The sequence below is a fragment of the Nycticebus coucang genome, chromosome 12 (genome assembly GCF_027406575.1).
Source record: "Nycticebus coucang isolate mNycCou1 chromosome 12, mNycCou1.pri, whole genome shotgun sequence".
Lineage (NCBI taxonomy): Eukaryota > Metazoa > Chordata > Mammalia > Primates > Lorisidae > Nycticebus > Nycticebus coucang.
Window position 1 is genome coordinate 33,208,693 of NC_069791.1, and position 21,440 is coordinate 33,230,132.

The window sequence follows — 21,440 nt, forward strand, 5'->3', positions numbered from 1 at the left end:
TTGAACCCACCACCCTCGGCATATGGGGCCGGCGCCCTACTCACTGAGCCACAGGCGCCGCCGATACCTGGCTATTTTTAGAGAAGAGGTCTTGCTCTGGCTCAGGCTGGTCTCAAACCTGTGAGCTCAGGCATTCCACCTGCCTGAGGGACTATAGGCGTTAGTCACTGAATATTTGCCCAGCCTTGAATATGTAATTCAGTGAACCATATAACCAAACATACTATACCAGAGACCACTATACTATACTTGTTTTGGGAAACAGTCTGTATAACTTTATAAGCTTGGAGTAACTAAGACAAAGTTCAAGCTCAAATTTAGATTTTTAGGAATTGAAATGTAGATACTAAGTTAGCAATACTAGTTAAGGATCAATAAGTGAAATGAAAAAATATAGACATAAATCTTAAGATAATACCTAAGAGCCTATTTGAATTTCATTACTCATACTGTAATCTTGCTTTTGACAGGTCGTTCTGTTTTACTGGAACAACCACGAAAATCAGGTTCCAAAGTCATTAGTCATATGCTTAGTAGCCATGGAGGAGAGATTTTTTTGCATGTCCTAAGCAGTTCTCGATCCATTCTAGAAGATCCACCTTCAATTAGTGAAGGATGTGGAGGAAGAGTTACAGACTACCGGATTACAGTAAGAATCTAGTATCAATAAGTTTTGTGTTTTCAGTCATTCATCACATAGTTATTGAGTATCTGGTATATGCTAAGATCTGTGAGAAAAGATTTGGAAGAAGTTGATTATTATTTTAATTAGATTAATTTCCTGCAGTACTTGCTCAGAGGTCTATTTATCACTGTGTTGTCTTAGTTGTGTTCATTATGTACTGAGGAGTATTTAAATTGCAGTGACACACTGGAATTACAGGAAAGAATGTGAACTAAAATTTAGGTAAACTTAATATTTAATAACTTAAATGGCAAGCAGAAACATTTGAATATTTGCATTGCTACTACTTGGAAATAAAAAACTTATACATTATGGGTGGTGCCTGTGGCTCAGTGAGTAAGGCGCCAGCCCCATATACCGAGGGTGGCGGGTTCAAACCCAGCCCCGGCTGAACTGCAACCAAAAAATAGCCGGGCGTTGTGGCGGGCGCCTGTAATCCCAGCTGCTTGGGAGGCTGAGGCAGGAGAATCGCGGAAGCCCAAAAGCTAGAGGTTGCTGTGAGTCCTGTGTACATCATGGCACTCTACTGAAGGCGGTAAGGTGAGACTCTGTCTCTACAAAAAAAATAAAATAAAAAAAAATAAAACTTATACATTATTGGGAGGAACATATAAAGAAATTGTGTCTATTTTTGGTAGAAATTTTGTTCCACTTTTAATTTTTCATTCTCTTTCCCCTCTTTCATATTTGGTATTTCATAGCTGTCTACTTTTTGAGGTGGTTATGAAAATTAAATGTGATTTATGTATACAAACATACTTTATAAATCAAATCACAAAGTGTTATATAATGTAAGTAATTGTTTTTGATTAGGCTTTTCTTTAACATAGTTTTTTCAATAAGGAAAAATTTATTGTAAAAAATTAGAGAAGATAGGTATCTAAAAAAAAAAAATCTGTGAATTACCTATAATTCCATCATTCAAAGGGGAATCATTGAGGGTACAGTGAGCCAGGTTATACTGCTTGTGTTTGCTGGGTGAAGTCCCTCTATTAATAGTGTCCTGCCCCTAAGGGGTGTGTCACACACCATGGCCCCACACTCCCCTCCCTCCTTCCCTTTCTCCTCTCTCCCCCTTCTTCCCTTTCTGCCCTCTGCCCCTTCTTCCCTTTTTCTCCTCTCCCCTCTCCCGTTCCCCCTCCTGCCACCATGAACTAGCATCAATTGGCCTCATATCAGAATTGAGTACATTGGATTCTTGCTTCTCCATTCTTGTGATGCTTTACTAGAAGAATGTATTTCAGTTCCATCCAAATTAATACAAGTCACCATTCTTTTTAGTGGCTGTATAGTATTCCATGGTATACATACACCACAGCTTGTTAATCCATTCCTGGATTGGTGGGCGTTTAGGTTGTTTCCACAGTTTGGCGATTGTAAATTGAGTTGCAGTAAACAGTCTAGTGCAAATGTCCTTATGGTAAAATGATTTTTATTCTTCTGGGTAGATGCCCAGTAATGGGATTGCAGGATCAAATGGGAGGTCTAGTTTGAGTGCTTTGAGGGTTCTCCATACTTCCTTCCAAAAGAGTTGTATGAGTTTGTGGTCCCACCAGCAGTGTAAAAGTGTTCCCATGCCAGCATCTGTAGCTTTGAGACTCTGTGATATGGGCCATTCTCACTGGGTATAGGGGATTATTTCAGGGTGGTTTTGATTTGCATTTCTCTGATTATTAGAGACGATAAATATTTTTTTCGGATGCTTGTTAGTCGTTCATCTGTCTTCTTTAGAGAAGGTTATAGTCATGTCACTTGCCCATTGATACAGGGGATTGTTGGCTTTTTGTTGTTGTCATTGCTTAATTTCAGTTCTCTGTAGTTATCAAGCTTTTGTCCGATTTATAATATGCAAATTTCTTTTCCCAGTCTGATGGTTGTATATTTGCTTTGGTTGTTAATGTCAGGGTAGTTTTTAAGTAAATAAATTGGTTTTCTAATGTGATAACTCATACCTTTATCTGTAATTATAGTGTTAAATTTTGAGAAGAAAAAAAGTGATTCCTTCATTTTTAAAAGGGAGAACATACCATGAATGCATTTATGTTTAAAGCTGATAGGTTTCAAATTCAAAAACAAAGATGAAAAAATGGTGGGGTAGAGGTACAGTTAGAGAAAATACTTTGTTGCATATCACAGGACAGAAGACATCAGGGATAACTGACTAGTACATGTAATTCATATTCAAACATGAGAAATAGTTTCTAATTTTGTCTTGTTTGGTTATCATTAGGATTTTGGTGAATTTATGAGGGAAAACAGATTAACTCCTTTTCTAGACCCCAGATATAAAATCGATGGAAGTCTTGAGATCCCTTTGGAACGAGCAAAAGATCAGTTAGAAAAACACACCCGTTACTGGCCTATGATTATTTCACAAACCACCATTTTCAACATGCAAGCGGTAAGTGTTAAATAGTTCAAATTTTCTTCTAGATTAGTTGTAATCCTAGCTCTTTGGAAGGCTTAGTTGAGGCAGGAGGATTGCTTGAGGTCAGGAGTTCAAGACTAGCCTGGGCAACATGTGAAACCTCATCTGTAAAAAAAAAAATAATAATAGGTGGATATAGTCGCACATGCTATAGTCCCAGCTACTTGAGAGGCTGAGGCAGAAGGATTGTCTAGGAGTTTCAAGTTTCAGTGAACTATAGTCATGCCACTGTACCCTAGCCCAGGCAACTGAATGGTATTTCAAAAAAATTAAAATATATAAATAAGTAAAATCAGTTTTAAAATTATTTTCTGCCTAGATGTGTTTTTTTAATTTCAAAATATTAAGATGTTTCAATATTTTTCAAGATGGATTTCTTTTTTCTTTTTAAAAAAACTAACAGGTAGTTCCATTAGCCAGTGTTATTGTGAAAGAAACTTTGACAGAAGAAGATGTGTTAAACTGTCAAAAAACAATATACAACTTAGTTGATATGGAAAGAAAAAATGATCCTCTCCCTATTTCCACAGTTGGTACAAGAGGAAAAGGCCCTAAAAGGTAGTTTTTTTTTTCTTACTTTCTTCATATATAGTATTTACTTGATATATATTTTTTCTTAAGGTAACTTATGCCATATGTAAATTATATTTGTATATATATGTATGTATATATGCATGTATATATAAATACTTGTGTTCAAGATGAAAGAATACAGAATGATAGAAATATATATAATATATATAACTTAGAATTTCACCATTGACTATTGAATCAGGAAAGAAGTCCATGGTTAATTATTTCCTTTTACTTTACCCAGTAGAAAGTGACGCTTCTATATGATTTAAAGAATATTTCTAAATCTTTACTCAGGGATGAACAATACCGTATAATGTGGAATGAATTAGAAACTCTTGTCAGAGCCCATATCAACAACTCGGAAAAACATCAAAGGGTCTTGGAATGTCTGATGGCATGTAGGAGCAAACCTCCAGAAGAAGAAGAACGAAAGAAACGAGGAAGAAAGAGGGAGGACAAGGAGGACAAGTCAGAGAAAGTGAAAGATTATGAACAGGAAAAACCTTGGCAAGACTCAGAGAGGTGACTTTTTAGCACTGATAGAGCACCACAGTGCCTTTGGCTTATCACATTCTGCATGCAGTTCATTTAAGCATTCATAAGTTACTGAATAGTTCATTTAATATGTGTTTATTCATTTTGTAACTAATTCTATTCTTAAAATCTAGAAAATTTCTTTGGGGCTTAAAAGGTATAAGTTATTTTTGCTGTTAGGAACAAAAATAGTTTTAGTTTTTCCTAAATTAACTTCTGAAAATCATAATGCATGATGTTTGGTATCAGTATTTGCTTTACATGTTGAGAATTTCAAACACATAAGTTTATTGCTTTGGTCAGTAATATTTTTTTTTTTTCTGGAGACAAAGTCTCCCTCTGTTGCCCTGGCCAGCAACATCATCAGAGTTCATTGCAACCTCAAACTCCTGGACTCAACCAATCCTCCTGCCTCAGCCTCCTGAGTAGATGAAACTACAGGCATGTGCCATTGTGCCTGGCTGATTTTTTATTTTTTTATTTTTAGGAGACATGGTTTTTTTTTTCTTCCTCAGGCTGATCTCGAACTCCTGAGCTCAAACAATCCTCCCACCTCTGCCTCCCAGAGTACTAGGATTACAGGCATGAGCCACCACATATGGCCAGTAAATATTTATTGAATGCCTGTGATATATCAAATATTTGACACAAGATTCCTGTTCTAAAATAACATACAGTGCTGTGGTAGATACAGGCAGGTAACTCAGTGACTGTAATAACGTATGGAAAATGGTATTATAAAAATAGGTATAGGGGCGGCGCCTGTGGCTCAAGGAGTAGGGTGCCGGTCCCATATGCCGGAGGTGGCGGGTTCAAACCCAGCCCTGGCCAAAAACCAAAAAAAAAAAAAAAGAAAAATAGGTATAGTATAGCCTTGGAAGCACAGAGGAAGAGATACAGTCCTAATTCTGAAAATGTTCCTCAAAAGTATGCTCCATTCCCTTAGTTTGTGTTTTATATGATGACGTCAAGGTTAAATTGTGTCTTCTGCCTTCTTGCCAGAAACCAGACAACCGACTGGGTAACTATTACAAGGGCTATGTAGTAAGTCCATAAAACAGAACTTATTAGACTTCTTATTCTGGAGAATTTCAGACATATACAACAGTAGAACAAATAGGTACCCATCTACCTTCAACAATTAACAATTCATGGCAGATCTCGTTTCGTATGTATCCCCATCCACTACCTTCACCACTACCCCCCATAAGAATATTTTAAACCTAATTCTGGAAATCATGTAATTTTATTTATAAAAAGGGAGAATACTTCTATTCTCTTTGACTTCGGAAGTTCACTTTTCCCTTATGGCTACTGAACTTCTGAAACAAAACTGTTTTACTGTAAGAAGACGGGAGGGGAAGTACTTTCTTTCAGAGTTCATTGAGCTCCACATATATTCATATATTTTGAAAGTATTTTTGTTCCTTGATTAATCTTAATAAAAGCTTGGAGTTAAATTCCTAACTTGTAGAATATAAATATATTTCCCAAGTACGTTGACTAGAGAGTGAATGAAGGTAAACTTCTTAACCTTGTTTGTAATTTGAAATATAGTAGTATTTTGTTTATCTCTTTAAAAGTTAAAATTGTGAAATTTTGTTCCAAAGATTGTGTTACTTCTCACCTTTTTTATTTTAACTTATGTTTTCCTGTTTTTTTCATATTTTATAGCTGACTAATTATTACATTATTATTATGAAGTAAAAGGAAACCTGTTTAAATTCATTAAGTTCTATTACCTGATTTTAGACTGAAATCTCTGATCCCTAGGTTTAGTTTGTGAGACAGCTATAAAGACTGATGATACGAACATAGTTTAATATTGATTGAATTTTAGACTCTTAAAAATGTAAACTTTATTTTTCATTGTCCCTTTAAAAGATTAAAAGGAATCTTAGAACGTGGAAAAGAAGAATTGGCTGAAGCTGAAATTATAAAAGATTCGCCTGATTCTCCAGAACCTCCAAACAAAAAACCCCTTGTTGAAATGGATGAATCTCCCCAAGTGGAAAAATCAAAAGGTAAGGTAAAATTATGGTCACCAGGTTTATATAAAGTTTTCCAATTAAGCTTTGTTTTGTACAGTATTAAAAGAGCTCCTGGTTGGGCGGTGCCTGTGGCTCAGTGAGTAGGGTGCCGGCCCCATATGCCGAGGGTAGCGGGTTCAAACCCAGCACCGGCCAAACTGCAACAAAAAAATAGCCAGGCGTTGTGGCAGGCGCCTGTAGTCCCAGCTGCTCCAGAGGCTGAGGCAAGAGAATCGCGTAAGCCCAAGAGTTGGGGGTTGCTGTGAGCCGTGTGACACCACGGCACTCTACCCGAGGGTGGTACAGTGAGACTCTGTCTCTACAAAAGAAAAAAAGAAGAGCTCCTGGTTATTCCTGGATCTCGTTTAGGATTCTCTATTTTTAGTCTTAGAGAATATAGGCAGTAAAAATATTTGTCAGCTTTAAAGAGAAAAAGTGGTGGCATACCTCCATTAATGAAACCTTTAGAAAACAAGCAATTTTACTACACAATTCATGTTTTAAGAAATTTTAGGGCCACGTGCTGTGGCTAAGGCCTATAATCCTAGCACTCTGGGAGGCTGTGGTGGGAAGATTGCTTGATCTCAGAAGTTCTAGACCAGCCTGTCTCTACTAAAAATAGAAAAATTAGCCAAGCATAGTAGCCGTGTGCCTGTAGTCCCAGCTATTAGGGAGGCTATGGCAGGAGGATCAGTTAAGCCAAGCATTTGAGGTTGCAGTTAGCTATCGTGATGGCAGTACACTCTACCTGGGGTGACAGAACAAGACTGTCTCAAAAAACATTTTAAATGTACATACTTCAATCTGCTTATGTTGTTGACATAAGTGCTGGGTTATTGAAGACAAACTCTATTCTCTAAATTTTTACTGAACTTAGGAAAGGATATATTATCACTTGTTTATTGATAATTAAAATGTAGTGTGAATGAGTTTCAGGGTAGTATTATAAACAATATTTTCAGTAATCTCTTATTTATAGGCTAAAAAGTTTGGTTTCTTCTTGAAGGAATTTTAGGCATCAAAGATTTAAGTTTAGGAGCTCTTGAAATCATTCTGGACATTAGTTATCCTGAAGATAAACTAGATTTAGTCCACTTAGGATACATGGGAACTCTCTAATGGAGCAGTTCTCAACTTACTGGGTGGCGACCCCTTTGGACTATATTATAGGTTCGCAGCATTAGGAAGGTTAAGAACCATTGCTCTAATGACTTGCCACTATTCCTCTCCTAAGGCATAGTCAGTCTTGGGGGCTGGCCAGAATTTGACTACTGGCAGCCCATCCTAGGGAAAAGGTAGGCTTATTTGCTTTTTATATACACTTCTATCATGGGATATACAGGGGCTGTCCTTCGAAAGTATCCAGCCAAGTAATAGAAAAAGAGATATAACCTGGCTGGATGTATTCCAGAAAGACATTCTATATATTGTGCTACAAAGCCATTATGTATATTGTGCTACATATTATATTCTTCAAAGAAACTATATTTACTAGTTTCTTTGAAATCAGAGATCACCCTTGAGGTGATCTTATTATGTCTGTTTTTCAGGCATTTGCTGAAATATCTAGAAAATCATAGGATCTAAATGTCTATTGATAATAAATTATTTCGTACATTCCAAAATAGGCCACTATTGATTAAGATGAGAAATTTAGGTTCACTATAAACAATGTTTCAGTATTGCTTAGACAAGAGAACTCTAAAAAAGTATTATTTATATTGGCAAAAATTACAAGCAACCAAAACACATATTCATAGAAAATGACTAAGAGATGATGTTAATTTCTTCTTAAGTAGGTCCTTGGTCACTGGGATTCAAAGAATGAATCCACTTACTACAGATGAGTAGTTAAGACAGGATTTATTTTACAGAAAAGAATACAGAGAAAAAGCATCAGAGCTCCTGGCAGAAGGAAAAACCCAAGACAGAAAAAAATCTCTCCCTGGGTCCTTTATCTTAGGGATCCCAACAAATGAATGGATGCAATACCTTCCCTTCCTGGGTGAAGGAAACTTACATGAAATTGACCAGGCCTAGGAAATGGGGTGGAGGGTTCCATGTTCAGCTGCAAATGTCAGGGGAGGGCGACAGAGGCTGAGGGAGCAGACACCATGGTGCTCTCTGAGCTGGCAACCTGGCTGTGTCCCCCCAACAGTTGTCAGGCCCCTTTGGCCACTGGAGTCTCCTGTGGCCCCCTCTGCCTACCCTCCAAACCACTGGTTCCTTTCCGGCTGCTACCGCATCAATATCCCCAGGGTGGAGATGGCAGGTTCTCCCCTCAGCTTGGGCCACACTGGCTGGGGTGCCACCCACCTTTTTTCAACTCTCCCTTTCCAAGTAAAAACTCTGCCGTTAAGGAAAAAGGACAAAGACTCGATCTAACTGCTTTCTGCTTAATTGGGCCATGAGAGAAGGGGACAATTAGGTTTTCTCCAGAGGGAGGGCGATCCAGAGGTCCACCATAGAATTAGTTCTTGGGCTGGAACCGTCTTTACTGTTTGTAGCTTGGTGACTTCATTTCTGGAAGACACAAATCTGATTAGCTCATTAAAAGACAAGGGTAGAACAGTGAGGGGGGGTGTCAGGTTGTAAATAACAAAGTCAGTGATATTAAAAGAAAACTATATTAACACTTTCCTTGTTGTCTTCTACTTCTAAATAATAACTTCAAATTTTCTTTAAGCTCACAAGTGGAGGTGGACTGTGGTTGATTCTCTTCATAGTCTGCTTCTGTAGGAGGTACTGGGTTCCAGGATTTTACTTGTGAATGATGTATCTAGGAATCTATTCCCATAACTTTAACAGCTGTAGGTAACAGAAATGGGACCCTCACAACTTGGAGTCAGGGAAAGTGAATTGGAGGGAAGAGTTTTGATCATAACTAGATCTCCAGGGGAGAAAATCTCTTTTAGTGTTGAAGGTGAAAACATAGTTGGGAAATTTTTAGGGATTTGTTGAAATTTAGCTAAAAAAGCAGTATGTTGTGGCTCAGTTGGTAGGGCGCCGGCCCCATATACCAAGGGTGGTGGGCTCAAGCCCAGCCCTGGCTGAACTGCAACCAAAAAATAGCCAGGTGTTGTGGCGGGCGCCTGTAGTCCCAGCTGCTCAGGAGGCTGAGGCAAGAGAATCGCTTAAGCCCAGGAGTTGGAGGTTGCTGTGAGCTGTGTGATGCCACGGCACGCTACCGAGGGCCATAAAGTGAGACTCTATCTCTACAAAAAAAAACAGAAGCAGTATGTTTTACTAATTTTGTAGTTTATTTTTAACTAATAAATCGTTAGTTAAAAAGGGCCTTTCATACAGTAATTAAAATGGGCTACAACCAAGTTTCCAAGGTAAATTTCTCATTCTGAGGAGAACAATGAAGTAATCGAGTCTGAGGGAGATAAGTTTCTGGAGTTAGCTTTCCTAACTGTCCTTTGATTTTATCATTCATTTTCAGAGGATTGGGGCCTTTAGGAACAGTGCAGATGATATTTTATGCCCAGGGCTTTAGATATTCCCTGTGTAACTGCTGCTTTGAAGGCAGGCCTGTTATCGCTTTGCAAACTCGGAGGGAGTTTAAATTTGGCGATAATCTCATGTACTAAAGCTTTTACGACTTCCTGGGCCTTTTCTGTCTTGTATGAATGCTTAATTAATAACAGTATCCACAAATACCAGCAAATACTGTATGCCGTGTACCTCAAGGAGATGAGTGAAATCCATTAGCCATTCTGTTTACCTTGTTTTTGTATACCTGAGGAAGCTAGAGGATGGTATTTCTTTAACTTAGTTTGGTCCTGTTGAGCATATTTTGCTCTTACCACCCGTCACTCGGTAGCCCATACTTCTGGGTTAATTTCTGTCTCTAATAAGGGAAGGCATAGTATAGGTTCTTGTCCCATATTTGTATAAATGGACGTTCCTGCTTTAGTTAGTACGTTGCTCGCCAAAAGGGGAGCAGGACTTTCAGGCATGATTAGGAAGGCATGAGAGAACAGCCAGTCACCCCAACTGCAGCTTAAAGGCTGAAAGAAGAATTTTGTAATTGGCTTTCGAGACACCCCCTGTATAGTTACAGACTTGGGGGATAGAAGACCAGGGTTAGAGAGGAATACAAACAAGGTTGCTCCACTGTCCAGAAGAAATTCTGTCTCCTGGGTTTCCTCTGTGAGGCAGACTTAGGGCTCTTAATGGGTGATGACAAAAGCTAGAGCCATGAGAATCTGCCACAGGCACCCTCAGTGCAGTTTGGGGGCTGATGGGGTCACTGTTCCAGAAGGCCTTTGCCTGGGGGGACAGGCTGCCCTCCAGTGATCACCCTTCCATTCTTGACAGGGGCCAGGTGTTTTGCCCAGGAGGCAGTGCTGCCAAGGGTGATATTTTTTTTTTTTTTAAACACAGACAGCAACCTCAAACTCTTTGAGCTCAAGCGATTCTCTTGCCTCAGCCTCTCTTGTAGCTGAGATTATAGGCACCTGCCACAATGCCCAGCTATTTTTTAGAAACGGGTCTTGCTCTTGCTCAGGCTGGTTTTGAACCCATGAGCTCAGGCAGTCCACATGCCTCAGCCTCCCAGAGTGCTAGGATTACAGGTGTCGCCAGGCGGCAATCTTTCTTGAAATCGCCAGTTCATTGGAAGCACTTGTTCTTAGCTCCTCTGGCTTCCCTCTGCCCCTAAATGGTGCCCATTTGTCAGAGTGCCATTACTAGAGCTGCGATTCTTTTTTTTTTTTAAAATCCCTTCTGTCTTTTTTCTCTTCTTCCTCCTGATCTTGATTATAAAGATTGCTATAGCTGTTTTAAGAAGATTCTCCAGATTATGCTTAGGGCCTAAAGCCAGTTTCTGGAATTTTCTTCTAATATATGGGGGCAGCTTGAATGATAAATTTATCTTTTAAAATAATTTGGCCTCTGAAGAGTCAGTGTGCTTTCTCATCACCTCCCTAAGCCACTCAAGAAAGGCTGAGGGACTCTCATTTTGCTACTGGTAAATAGTAGACAACTTAGAGTAACTCACAGGCTTTTTCTTAGATTGATGGAAACTTCCAGGATACATGTTAGACAGTGTTTATGTCACCAGTTACATTGTTTCTCAGGGTCCCATTGGAGACAGAGGGAACTGCCTGTCTTCCCATGGGGTATTGGTCCTTTTCCTCAGTGGATATACTGCTATCAGTATTGGACATGAACCACAAATCACCTCACTTTCTAGCCTCATCTAAGACTTTATTTTTCTCATTAAAAGTTAAAGTTTCATCTGGTAGTATGAACATTACGTCAACATTACGTCTCTGAGAGAGGACCTTTGTCCTAATCCCTGGAGAACATCTGTGTACCTATTGGGGTCTTCAGAAAACTTTCGTAAATCAACCTTAATTTATTTTAAACTTGCGAGAGAAAATGGAGTGAATACTCACGCATTTCCCCTTTCACCACCTGCAGTCTCAAGCAAGGGACACAGAGAAGAATACAGTTGCCTTCTGGGGTTTCCAACAGGGACAGAAGAAACTCTGGGAATAAACTCCTTCTCGGGGTTTTCTAAAGGCATGGAGGGGAGGTATGGATGAAGTAGATGGCAGGTTTGAACTAGTTGGTGACAGCATCTCTCTCAGGAATCCCTGGTCATTTGGGCAAAGTTATTACAGCCAGGAGAGTTGAATCTGACAGGTTTTACACAGTTGGGGGTTGTCTCTGAGAAAAACAAATTTGAAGTTGCTGTGAGCTGGGCTGATGCCATGACATTCTACCCAGGGCACAGAGTGGGACTCTGTCTCATAATAAATAAATAAATAAATCCAAAGGTTGCTGCTCACCAAGAAATTTCTTTTTCCTCCCAGACCTTAATGGTGCTATCTGTAAAATGGGTGTTCACGTGTTCCTCATAGTTTCCCTGGGGATTAAAACCATATAACAGGGAAGGGGGCATCCAGGAAATATTGGACTTAAAATCCTAGCACTTGACAAAGCAGCTCCTACCCCAGCTTCAGGGCCACACCTGCCCATAGGGCCACACCCTCCCACAGGGCCACAGTGCTGCTCAGGCCCCAATAGTCCAGCCAGAGCTGCCTCTGGTAAGTTTCCACACCTTAGGACCGACCTCACAGTCATGAATTATAATACTTACAGTAGGCATATAACTTGCATATAGGTAATTCGCACCATTTCCTCTCTTGTTTACCATAATTTAGAGTACTCTCTGGTGGTTACTGTTTACCATCAGAGAAATGATACTCAGGCCTGGGTGCAGAAGAAAACCGTTCATCCTTTCCTAGCATCTGGGGATTAAGTATGTCCAGCAGCACGGGCCAAAAATTCAGGTACTGGAGAGCCATAGTGGTCCCACCTGATGAAAGTTCTCTTAGCAAGAGAATGTATTACCTGGGTGTTCTCTTAGACCAGTGGTTCTCAACCTGTGGGTCATGACTGACAGGAACTGTATTAAAGGGTCATGGCATTAGGAAGGTTGAGAACCACTGTCTTAGAGAAAGAACATTACCCATCTATGGGAAAGAATAAAACATCCAGTGCTTTAATCAGTCCCATGCTCTGTGTTCCTGGGTTGTCAAAGTGTCCTCTGACCAACCCAAGAGGTTTTCCAGCCAAACCAAAGGAAGCGTCCTTCTGATGCTTGGGGAAGAATCCCTGAGGAGAGTGGCTTCCCCAGCCCTTGTGCTTCTCTGGATGTAGCCACAATTATCAGTGTAGTGCTATGTACCCAGGCTCTCCTGTGCTTATTACTTGCTGGCAGCACGGCCTGAGAAATCAGGTTTCCTGAAGGTTGGTCCCGCCTGATGCAAGTTCTGCCCCTTTCTGAACCTGCCATTGAGTATATACCTGTCAATCAAGGTGGGGATAAGCCCCGCTTCAGCCTGGTGCTTGCATGTGTAACCAACCCTTTATAATTTTTATAAGCTTTTTCTAAATTCCTTGTAACAAAGAAAAATAGGTTTTCTATCATGAGCAGGTCTTAAATGCCATGTTTTCTAACCCCCCTTTCTTCTCCCAAAGTTAGTAAGGCAACAATTAAACTCAGTAACAAATCAGGGTTGAGAGACACTTTGAAACTTCTGCATTAGAATTAGTTACAGCTAGCCAAAGTCTTAGAGAAAATTGGTATTATTTTAAACTTTCCCATTTACACCAATAGACCAGAAAAAAATCAAATACTCAGGGACATTTTCTTTGTTTTTCTTCATTTTTAAGAGACTAAACTGTAGCCTAGGGTTTAGGGCCATTCTTACCTTGGGAGATTACCCTGAGCTTCCCTTCACAGGTTCCTGGTTGCTCAGAGAAGCCACATAGGGGAGTCATTTTGCCCTTTGTATAGAGTCAACTTCTTGGCCTCTGTTACCATGGTTCAGCTTTTTTCTCAGACACACAAAAAAAGCCAATTGAATTTAATTTTGTAGTGAAAGCCAATAAAAAGGACCTTATAGCACACCTACAACATCTGAAAAATACCAGGAAAACCCAGTACAAACGTAACTAAATACATAAAGCAATCCTTTACCAACATTCAAACAAAGCTTGTAAACTACAAGGAAAGAGATAGAAAGTAGCAGGAGTCTATAGACATAAATAGAAGTCTGGGACCATGGAAGAGAAGAGCAGATAGTAAAAGAGCTGGGAGAGCACATTTTTCAGAAGGCCCTCCATTGCCTGGGGGTCAGAACCATTGCTGGGGACCCCAGGACCTCTGGGTGCTACTTCTTTGCTCAGGTCTCAACCAGAGAAAAGGAGTGGATACAGAATGGATTCAGAAGCCTTTTAACATTTCTTTGGGCTCCTTTCTTTTGGCGACAAGGAGAATTAGAAAGTTTGTTTCCCAACACCTTCTTGCCTCCCATGACCTGGAGGTCAGCAGCTGCACTATGCACTTTTAGGGGCTGATGAACAGCCACATTATTAGTCTTGATTATTGTGATTATAGAGAAAAGCAGGGTACAGGTAAATGGTCCCATGGCTTACCACAGATCTCAATCCTGTACAAGCCCCCCAAATATGTTCAGTAGGTTCTTGGTCTTGGGGATTCTAAGAATGAATCCATGGACCACAGATCAGTGGTTACGACAGGATTCATTTTACAGAAAAGAATATAGAGGAAAAACACCAGAGCACCTGGCAGAGGGAAAATCCCAGGTAGCCCACATAGGAAAAAATCTCTCCAAGTCCATTGTTTAATGGGGTGTGTGTGGTATGTACATATATAGCACCCAAGAAATGAATGGATACAATTCCTTCCTTCCCAGGCCTAGGAAACTTACATGAAATTGACCAAGCCTTGGAAATGGGAGTTTCCCTGTTCAGGTGCAAATGGGGGGAGACAGTAGGGGGGAGGGTGGACCCCACTGATACTGGAACTTCGTCTTCTCTCCTGGCTGGCTCACCAAATATGGTACTGCAGTTTCAGGTTCTTGGTCTCCGCCATTCGAAGAATGAAACGGACCACAGGTCAGTGGTAAAACAGGATTTATTCACAGAAACAAAGAATAGAAAAACTACAAAAAATAAAAGCTCCTGGCAGAGAGAACCTAGGTGGAGAAGAAGCTCTCTTGCTCTCAGAAGTCTGTCCTCCGGCTCTCTGCTCAGGGGTATATGTAGTGGCAGGGGGTTGTTTAGCCGGGAACTCCAAAGTTGACTTCAGGGCGTGGGTCTTCCAAAGTTTCAGCCAGCTATCCAATGATCTCTTAGGCCTTGGAAACTTGCATGAAATTCACCAGTCAGAAGTGCTTGGAGGAGACATCCATGAAATTGACCAGCCAGAAGTGTGTATGTGTGGGGGTGGGGGGCGCAGCAAGGCGCCAGTGTCTCCTCCACAGGTGTCCAGCCCTTCTAGCAAGCTGGTTCCTCCAGCTGGGACAGTATCACCACCGCCAGGGCTAAGGCAGCAGGTTGTGGTGCCACCGGTCCTGCATCACCACCATGGTGCTCCCTGAGCTGGCAGCCTGGAGGTGTCTTGTCCCCAGCAGTTGTCCAGCCCCTCTGGCCACTGGAGTCTCCTTGTGGGGGGGCATCCCCCAACAGTCCTCTGCAGGCTGCTGTGGCATCAACACCCTTGGGGCAGAGATGGCAGGTCCTCCCTCTCCTTAGCTCTGGCCTTGCTGGCTGGGGCGCCACCTAGGGTGGAATTTAGATAGTCCAAGAATGATTATTGTCATAAATGCCCCCTCTTCCCTTTTGTAATGTTTGTATGTCAGTCAATAAGCAACTCATTTTTCAAGAAAGACTTCCTGACTTCTCTAACAATTAAATCAGGTCTTGCTTCTTTGTGCCTCATTGCATGCTTCAGTTAGGATAAGAGCACTTAAGAGTACTGGGTTGATACTGCTTATGAACATCTTGCCTCTCCTACCACCATAAAGCATTGTTACAGCAGGGATTGTTTTTAATTTACCATTACATAATAGCTACCACCCAGCATAGTCCCTGGCTCACTTCTACTATAAGTGCAATTATTTGTTCAATGAATAAGTGAATGAATATGTAGTTAAGTTTTAAGCCATCTATAGGACCATATATTCTGTGATCTCAATAATTTGTTTTAAAATTTTCATGCACATGTGTAGTAGTTTTGTTACTTAGATAAAGTAACAGCTAAATTAAGTGGATCCCTGATGCTTTTTACCCCTGGAAACAATATAATGGAGTATCCCACGTGAGAAGCAACTTACTGGCAAATTACTTCCTGCCCTTGTAACTTTCCACATGAGGCTGATACTTGAAAAGCGTTTTTCTCTTTCATTCAATTTTATAATCTAAATAGCATGTTTCTTCTGATCAGCAACTTATCTAGGCCTATTACTGTATTCAGTTTTATCTGCTTTGAGAAATGACTTTCTAGGCCTTCCCAAAGTGAATTTTGTGCTCATATACAGGGCACCTAAGGTTGGGCTATTCCAATTATACCCCCTAGATTTGGCAAAAAATCTATTCAGCTCTCCTCATATGATGTAATAACAGAAAAACCAAAATATCATTTTAGATTATTGATATAATCAATAATAAAAAGGCCAAAATATTTATAGTTGTTAGAGCCATGGTATTATATGGATGATTTTATTTCGTGCTTTATGTGTTTTATTTTTTCTAAATTTTCTCTAGTGAACATGTATTAGTTTTATGAGATGAAAAATAAAAGAATTTTATTTTTAAAATTTTATGTACAGGAATACTGCCTCTTTTTTGGTGTACAGTTCTGTGAGTTTAGACACTGCATATAGTTACATAACAACTACCATCACAAGCAAGATACAGAACAATCTGTCATCACAAAAGATTTCCTGGTACTAACCCTTTGTGGTTATTCTACACTCTGCCTAGCCGTAATCCTTGGTAACCACTGATGGGTTTTTTTCTCCCTACAAGTGTACCTTTTTCAGAATGTCTTTTAAATGAAGGTGCATATCATGCTGCCTTTTGAGCTTGGCGTCTTTCACATAGCATATGCATTTGTGACTTATTTGTGTTGTATGTGTGTCAGTAATCTGTTTTTATTCCATTCATGTTTAAAATATATGGTTAACTTTATAAGAAACTGCCAACTTATTTTCCATGGTGGCTTCCATTTTGCATTCCTGCCACCAGTGTATGGGAGGTCTGGGTGTTTTGCCTCTTTTTAAGCACCTGATAAATGTTGTCATAGTGGCTTTTTTGGTGGTGATTTTTTTTTAAGCTATTCTAGTTATCTAGTGGTATTTCATTGTTCTAATTTACCTTTCTTCAGTTATTAATGATAGTGAAACTCTTCATTTGCTTATTTATAATTTGTATGTCTTTTAAAAATTATTTCAGTAGATTTAGGGGTAGAAATAGTTTTTTGTTACATGAATGAATTGTATAGTGGTGAAATGAGGGCTTTTAGCATACCTGTCACCTGAATAGTGCACACTGTACCCAACAGGTAAATTTTCATCCCTCCTTCTACCCCGTCCTCCTGGGTCTCTGGTGTCCATTATACCACTCTGCAGGACCATTCCTATCCATCACTAAGGTCCCACTTATAGTGATAACATGAAGTATTTGTTTTTTCCAGTCCTGTATATGTCTTCTTGGGTGAAGGGTCTATTCCAGCATTTTGTCCATTTCTAAGTAGGGTTGTTTATTTTTTCCTTGAATTTTTAGAGTTCTTTATTCTGGATACAAGTTCTTTGTCAGATAAGTAATTTGTAAATCTTTTCTCCCAGTTTGTGGCTTGTCCTTTTCTTTACAATGACATTTACACAGAAGAAATTTTTTTTTTTTTGTAGACACAGAGTCTTGCTGTATCTCTCTCGGGTACAGTGCCATGGCGTCACACGGCTCACAGCAACCTCTAACTCTTGGGCTTACGCGATTCTCTTGCCTCAGCCTCCCGAGCAGCTGGAACTACAGGTGCCCACCACAACGCCCGGCTATTTTTTTTTTGTTGTTGTTGCAGTTTGGCCGGGGCTGGGCTTGAACCCGCCACCCTCAGCATATGGGGCCGGCGCCCTACTCGCCGCCCGAAGAAATTTTTTATTTTGAAGTCAAATATCAATTTTTGCTTTTATGATTATACTTCTGATCTTATAGGTAAGAATTGAACCCAAGGTCACAAAAGTTAATTCTTGTGTTTTCTTCGGTAGTTCTCTAATTTTAGATTTTACCTTCTGTTACTTTTTTATAAGGTACAAAGTATGGGTCAATTCTTTTTGTACATAATGTCCTAATTGTTCTGGATGCATTTGTTTAAAAGACTATCCTTTCTTCATTGAATTGTCTTTGTACATTTGTCACAAATCAGTTGACTGTATATATGGGAGTCGATTTCTAGGTTCTCTTTTATATTCCAATGGTTTATAGGTTTGTCTTTTCACCAATGCAGTACTGTCATAATCGCTTCAAGTGAATGAAGTCAGTTAATAAGATAACTCTAATTTTTTTCTTCTTTTACAAAATTACTTTGGCATTTTAGTTCTTATGCAAGAAAGAGTTAACAGGCCTTAGGCTATTGTCAATGGAAAAGCCTACTTGTAAGTTTGGCCCTCTCCTGGCATCTGGGAACTTGGTTTTTGAAATGTTCCCTAGGTCAGTGGTCCCTAGCCTTTTTGGCACCAGGGACTAGTTACATGCAAGACAGTTTTTCTGTGGACTAGGGTGGTGATGGGAATTAGATTCTCACAAGGAGCACAACCTAGATCCCTCGAATGTGCAGTTTACAATAGGGTTCATGCTCCTATGTACATCTAGTGCTGCTGCTGACCTGATTGGTTGTGGTTAGGCAAAGAATACTTTCATGATCAGCCCCTTGTAATAAACCCTGGATTCTGAGTCTTAACCAGCCTTTCCTGGCAGAAATGTTGTAGACATATTCTTGTCCCTAGAGATAGTATATGCTCTGTATAAAGCCTCACTGCAAAGAGAGGGCCTGGGAAACCTGCAAATGGGTTCCTCCACTCCCCCACCTAATGCACCTTTCACCCTTACTCATCTGGCGGTGTACTGGCGGTGTATCCTTACTATGTTGCTCTAATAATTCTAACCATGAGTATAACTACATTTAGTCATTTGAGTCCTTCCAGCAAATCACTGCACTAGGTGTTGAAGACCCTGAAAATTGTCTAAAATGAACAATAGAATTAAAGATTAAGTTTGTTAGATTTTTAAGTAATAAATCATTTTCTTTTTCTCTTTTAAATATACCACCAGGGCCAGTGTCCTTGTTATCCTTGTGGAGTAATAGAATCAATACTGCCAATTCCAGAAAACATCAGGAGTTTGCTGGTCGTTTGAACTCTGTTAATAACAGAGCTGAATTATATCAACATCTTAAAGAGGAAAATGGGTTTGTGTTATTCATTGTTAAATTTTTTAATTGCCTGTATAATACCTTAATAAACACTGCTTGTTTACTGTGTTCAGCAATTTTGTATTACTAATATTATGAATTACATGTGATAGTAGGTAATACATGTTATCCCTAAAGAGAAAAAATTAATTTCTTTGATTCTTGGTACTTGTAAAAGGCCTAATTATGTTGAATACAATCCTGAAAGTGTTTATTCCATGGAGCATTTTTTTCTTTTCAATGCTTAGTAAAAATCATAGAAAATACTTACTATGCAATTCTGAATCTATATAAAATAATAGGGAAAATATTTTCCTATCAAGTAATGATGTTAAGAATATTCATTATAATAGAATAAATCTCCAATCTGATTATTTAACCTGCATTTTAGAAGAAATCCTTTTAAAAATATATTAGTAAAGGGCGGTGCCTATAGCTCAAAGAAGTAGGGCACCCGCCCCATATGCCTGAGGTGGTGGGTTCAAACTCAGCCCTGGCCAAAAGAAATTTCTTTAGTGGAAAAGAAATTAAATCCTTGATTAGATGGTAGAGATTTATTTCCTTAGTTTTGCTTGGGGAGTGAGAATGATATAGTGGGGGGGGGGAACCCAAAACTATTGGCCTTTGTAACATAATCTTGGGAAAGTCACTTAATATTTCTGGGCCTCAATATTCATTTGTCTGCAAAATAAGTCATTGGACTAATTGAAGGGACCTTAACTTCAGTCTTTTCCTAAAGCATTAATGTTCTTTTCCATGAATATATTAATTTTCATGTGGAAGGTAGATAATTAAAGAAAAGAAGAAAAAAAAATCTTGATAGTAAATGAATGTTTTATTTTATCAACTCATTTGTTTTCCTCCCTGTTTTTCAGAATGGAGACAACAGAAAATGGAAAAGCCAGCCGGCAGTGAAGAGTGACTTGAGGAGCAAAATTTAGTATATTGCATAAATATTTTGGGCAGAATTTGATATAAGTACTTTTACAGCAAGAATGTATAGTTATGTTGCCTGGACTGGTTTTTACATTTTTAGAGTATTTCGACTGTCTTTTTTATACTAATTATAAAATTGGCATATAAGTCAAAAATACACATTTGAGAAGATTTATCACCCCAAATCATAGAAGATTATTTTATGGTAAAAGGTGTTGTCTCTGGAAATGTTTTTTAAAAAATTCTTAGGCTTCTCTTTGCCAAATAAAACTATTAAAATATCTAAAATGTAAAATACTTGAGTATTACTTTAGAAAAAGTATTATTTATTTAATGACTAGAAATGACCTATAGAAATTTTTTTAACATTGATCAGAGTTTAAGTGAGATTCCCAATACTTAATATAAAACTTGCCTGTTAAATCTATATCATATAGAGTGCTTTTCCAAAGAATATTGTTTTTATTTATTTTATTTTAAATTATTGTGTGTGTATGTTATCTATTTAAAGGCAGAGTTTTCAGTATTTGGTGTAATTTTATATTTACTAACATTGGGTAATAGTACTTTTTTTCTGCTAAAAATTTACCATTCGTTTACTTTCTATATTGAAAGAAGAGCATAAAACAAATTACCTGATGGCCTTAGAAGAAGGGAGAGGAAAGGGTTTTTGAATCCCTGGATAGAATCTTGCTCTCCTCATTTCTCAGAAGTGTCATGGTTTTATGTTGGATGTTCATGAGCCGCCGCCTTGTGCTGCTTCATCAGGAAGCGTGTACGTGTTATAGAGAACATGTTACTGCAATGGTAAGTGCTAATTTCAGATTTGTCATTTTTTTCCTTGAGTATTTATTAGAGAAGAGGAAAGCTCTGTTTACACAGATTCAAAAATTTCTATTTAAAAAGTAAACTAGTGTGGGGCAGTGCCTGTGGCTCAAAGAAGTAGGGCGCCAGCCCCATGTGCCAGCCAAAAACTGCAAAAAAAAAAAAAAAAGTAAACTAGTGTAGCTGGGCATTGTGGGCACTTATAGTCCCAGCTATACTCAGGAGGCTAAGGCAAGAGGATCGCTCAAACCCAGGAGTTTGAGGTTGTTGTGAGCTATGATGCCATGGCACCTTATTGAGGGTGACACTGAGACTGTGTCTCCAAAAAAAGACCCTATCTCTACAAAAAAATAGAAAAATTACCCAGGAGTCTTGGTGCACACCTATAGTTCCAGCCACTTGGAGGGCTAAGGCAGGAGGATCACTGGATATCAAGAGTTTGATGTTGCAGTAAGCTATCACTCTAGCCAGGGTACAAAAGAAAAATTCTTACAATTCTTAACAGAAATAGTAAGCTGTACTTGCTGTTGCTGCTGTCACAGTCAATGTACATATGCTTACCAACACAGCCAGAAAGGTATTTCTAATCCAGGGGCTATTTTCTACTTTAGGTGAGTCTAGAATGCTGTTTTC

At 39.1% G+C, this 21,440-nt stretch overlaps 1 protein-coding gene across 2 annotated transcripts in view; it reads left to right on the plus strand.

Annotated features, from left to right (window-relative positions):
* INTS13 (integrator complex subunit 13) overlaps positions 1-20,272 on the plus strand; it is a 41,384-nt gene extending 21,112 nt beyond the window's left edge. For both annotated transcript variants that reach the window (XM_053556046.1, XM_053556045.1), the window contains exons 11-17: positions 471-649; positions 2,916-3,086; positions 3,517-3,671; positions 3,984-4,211; positions 6,108-6,247; positions 18,908-19,043; positions 19,922-20,272. In XM_053556046.1, coding sequence (XP_053412021.1) covers positions 471-649; positions 2,916-3,086; positions 3,517-3,671; positions 3,984-4,211; positions 6,108-6,247; positions 18,908-19,043; positions 19,922-19,961 — 1,049 coding nt within the window. In that variant the 3' untranslated portion in view covers positions 19,962-20,272. The remainder of the gene's footprint in view (positions 1-470; positions 650-2,915; positions 3,087-3,516; positions 3,672-3,983; positions 4,212-6,107; positions 6,248-18,907; positions 19,044-19,921) is intronic.
* The last annotated feature ends 1,168 nt before the right edge of the window (positions 20,273-21,440 follow it).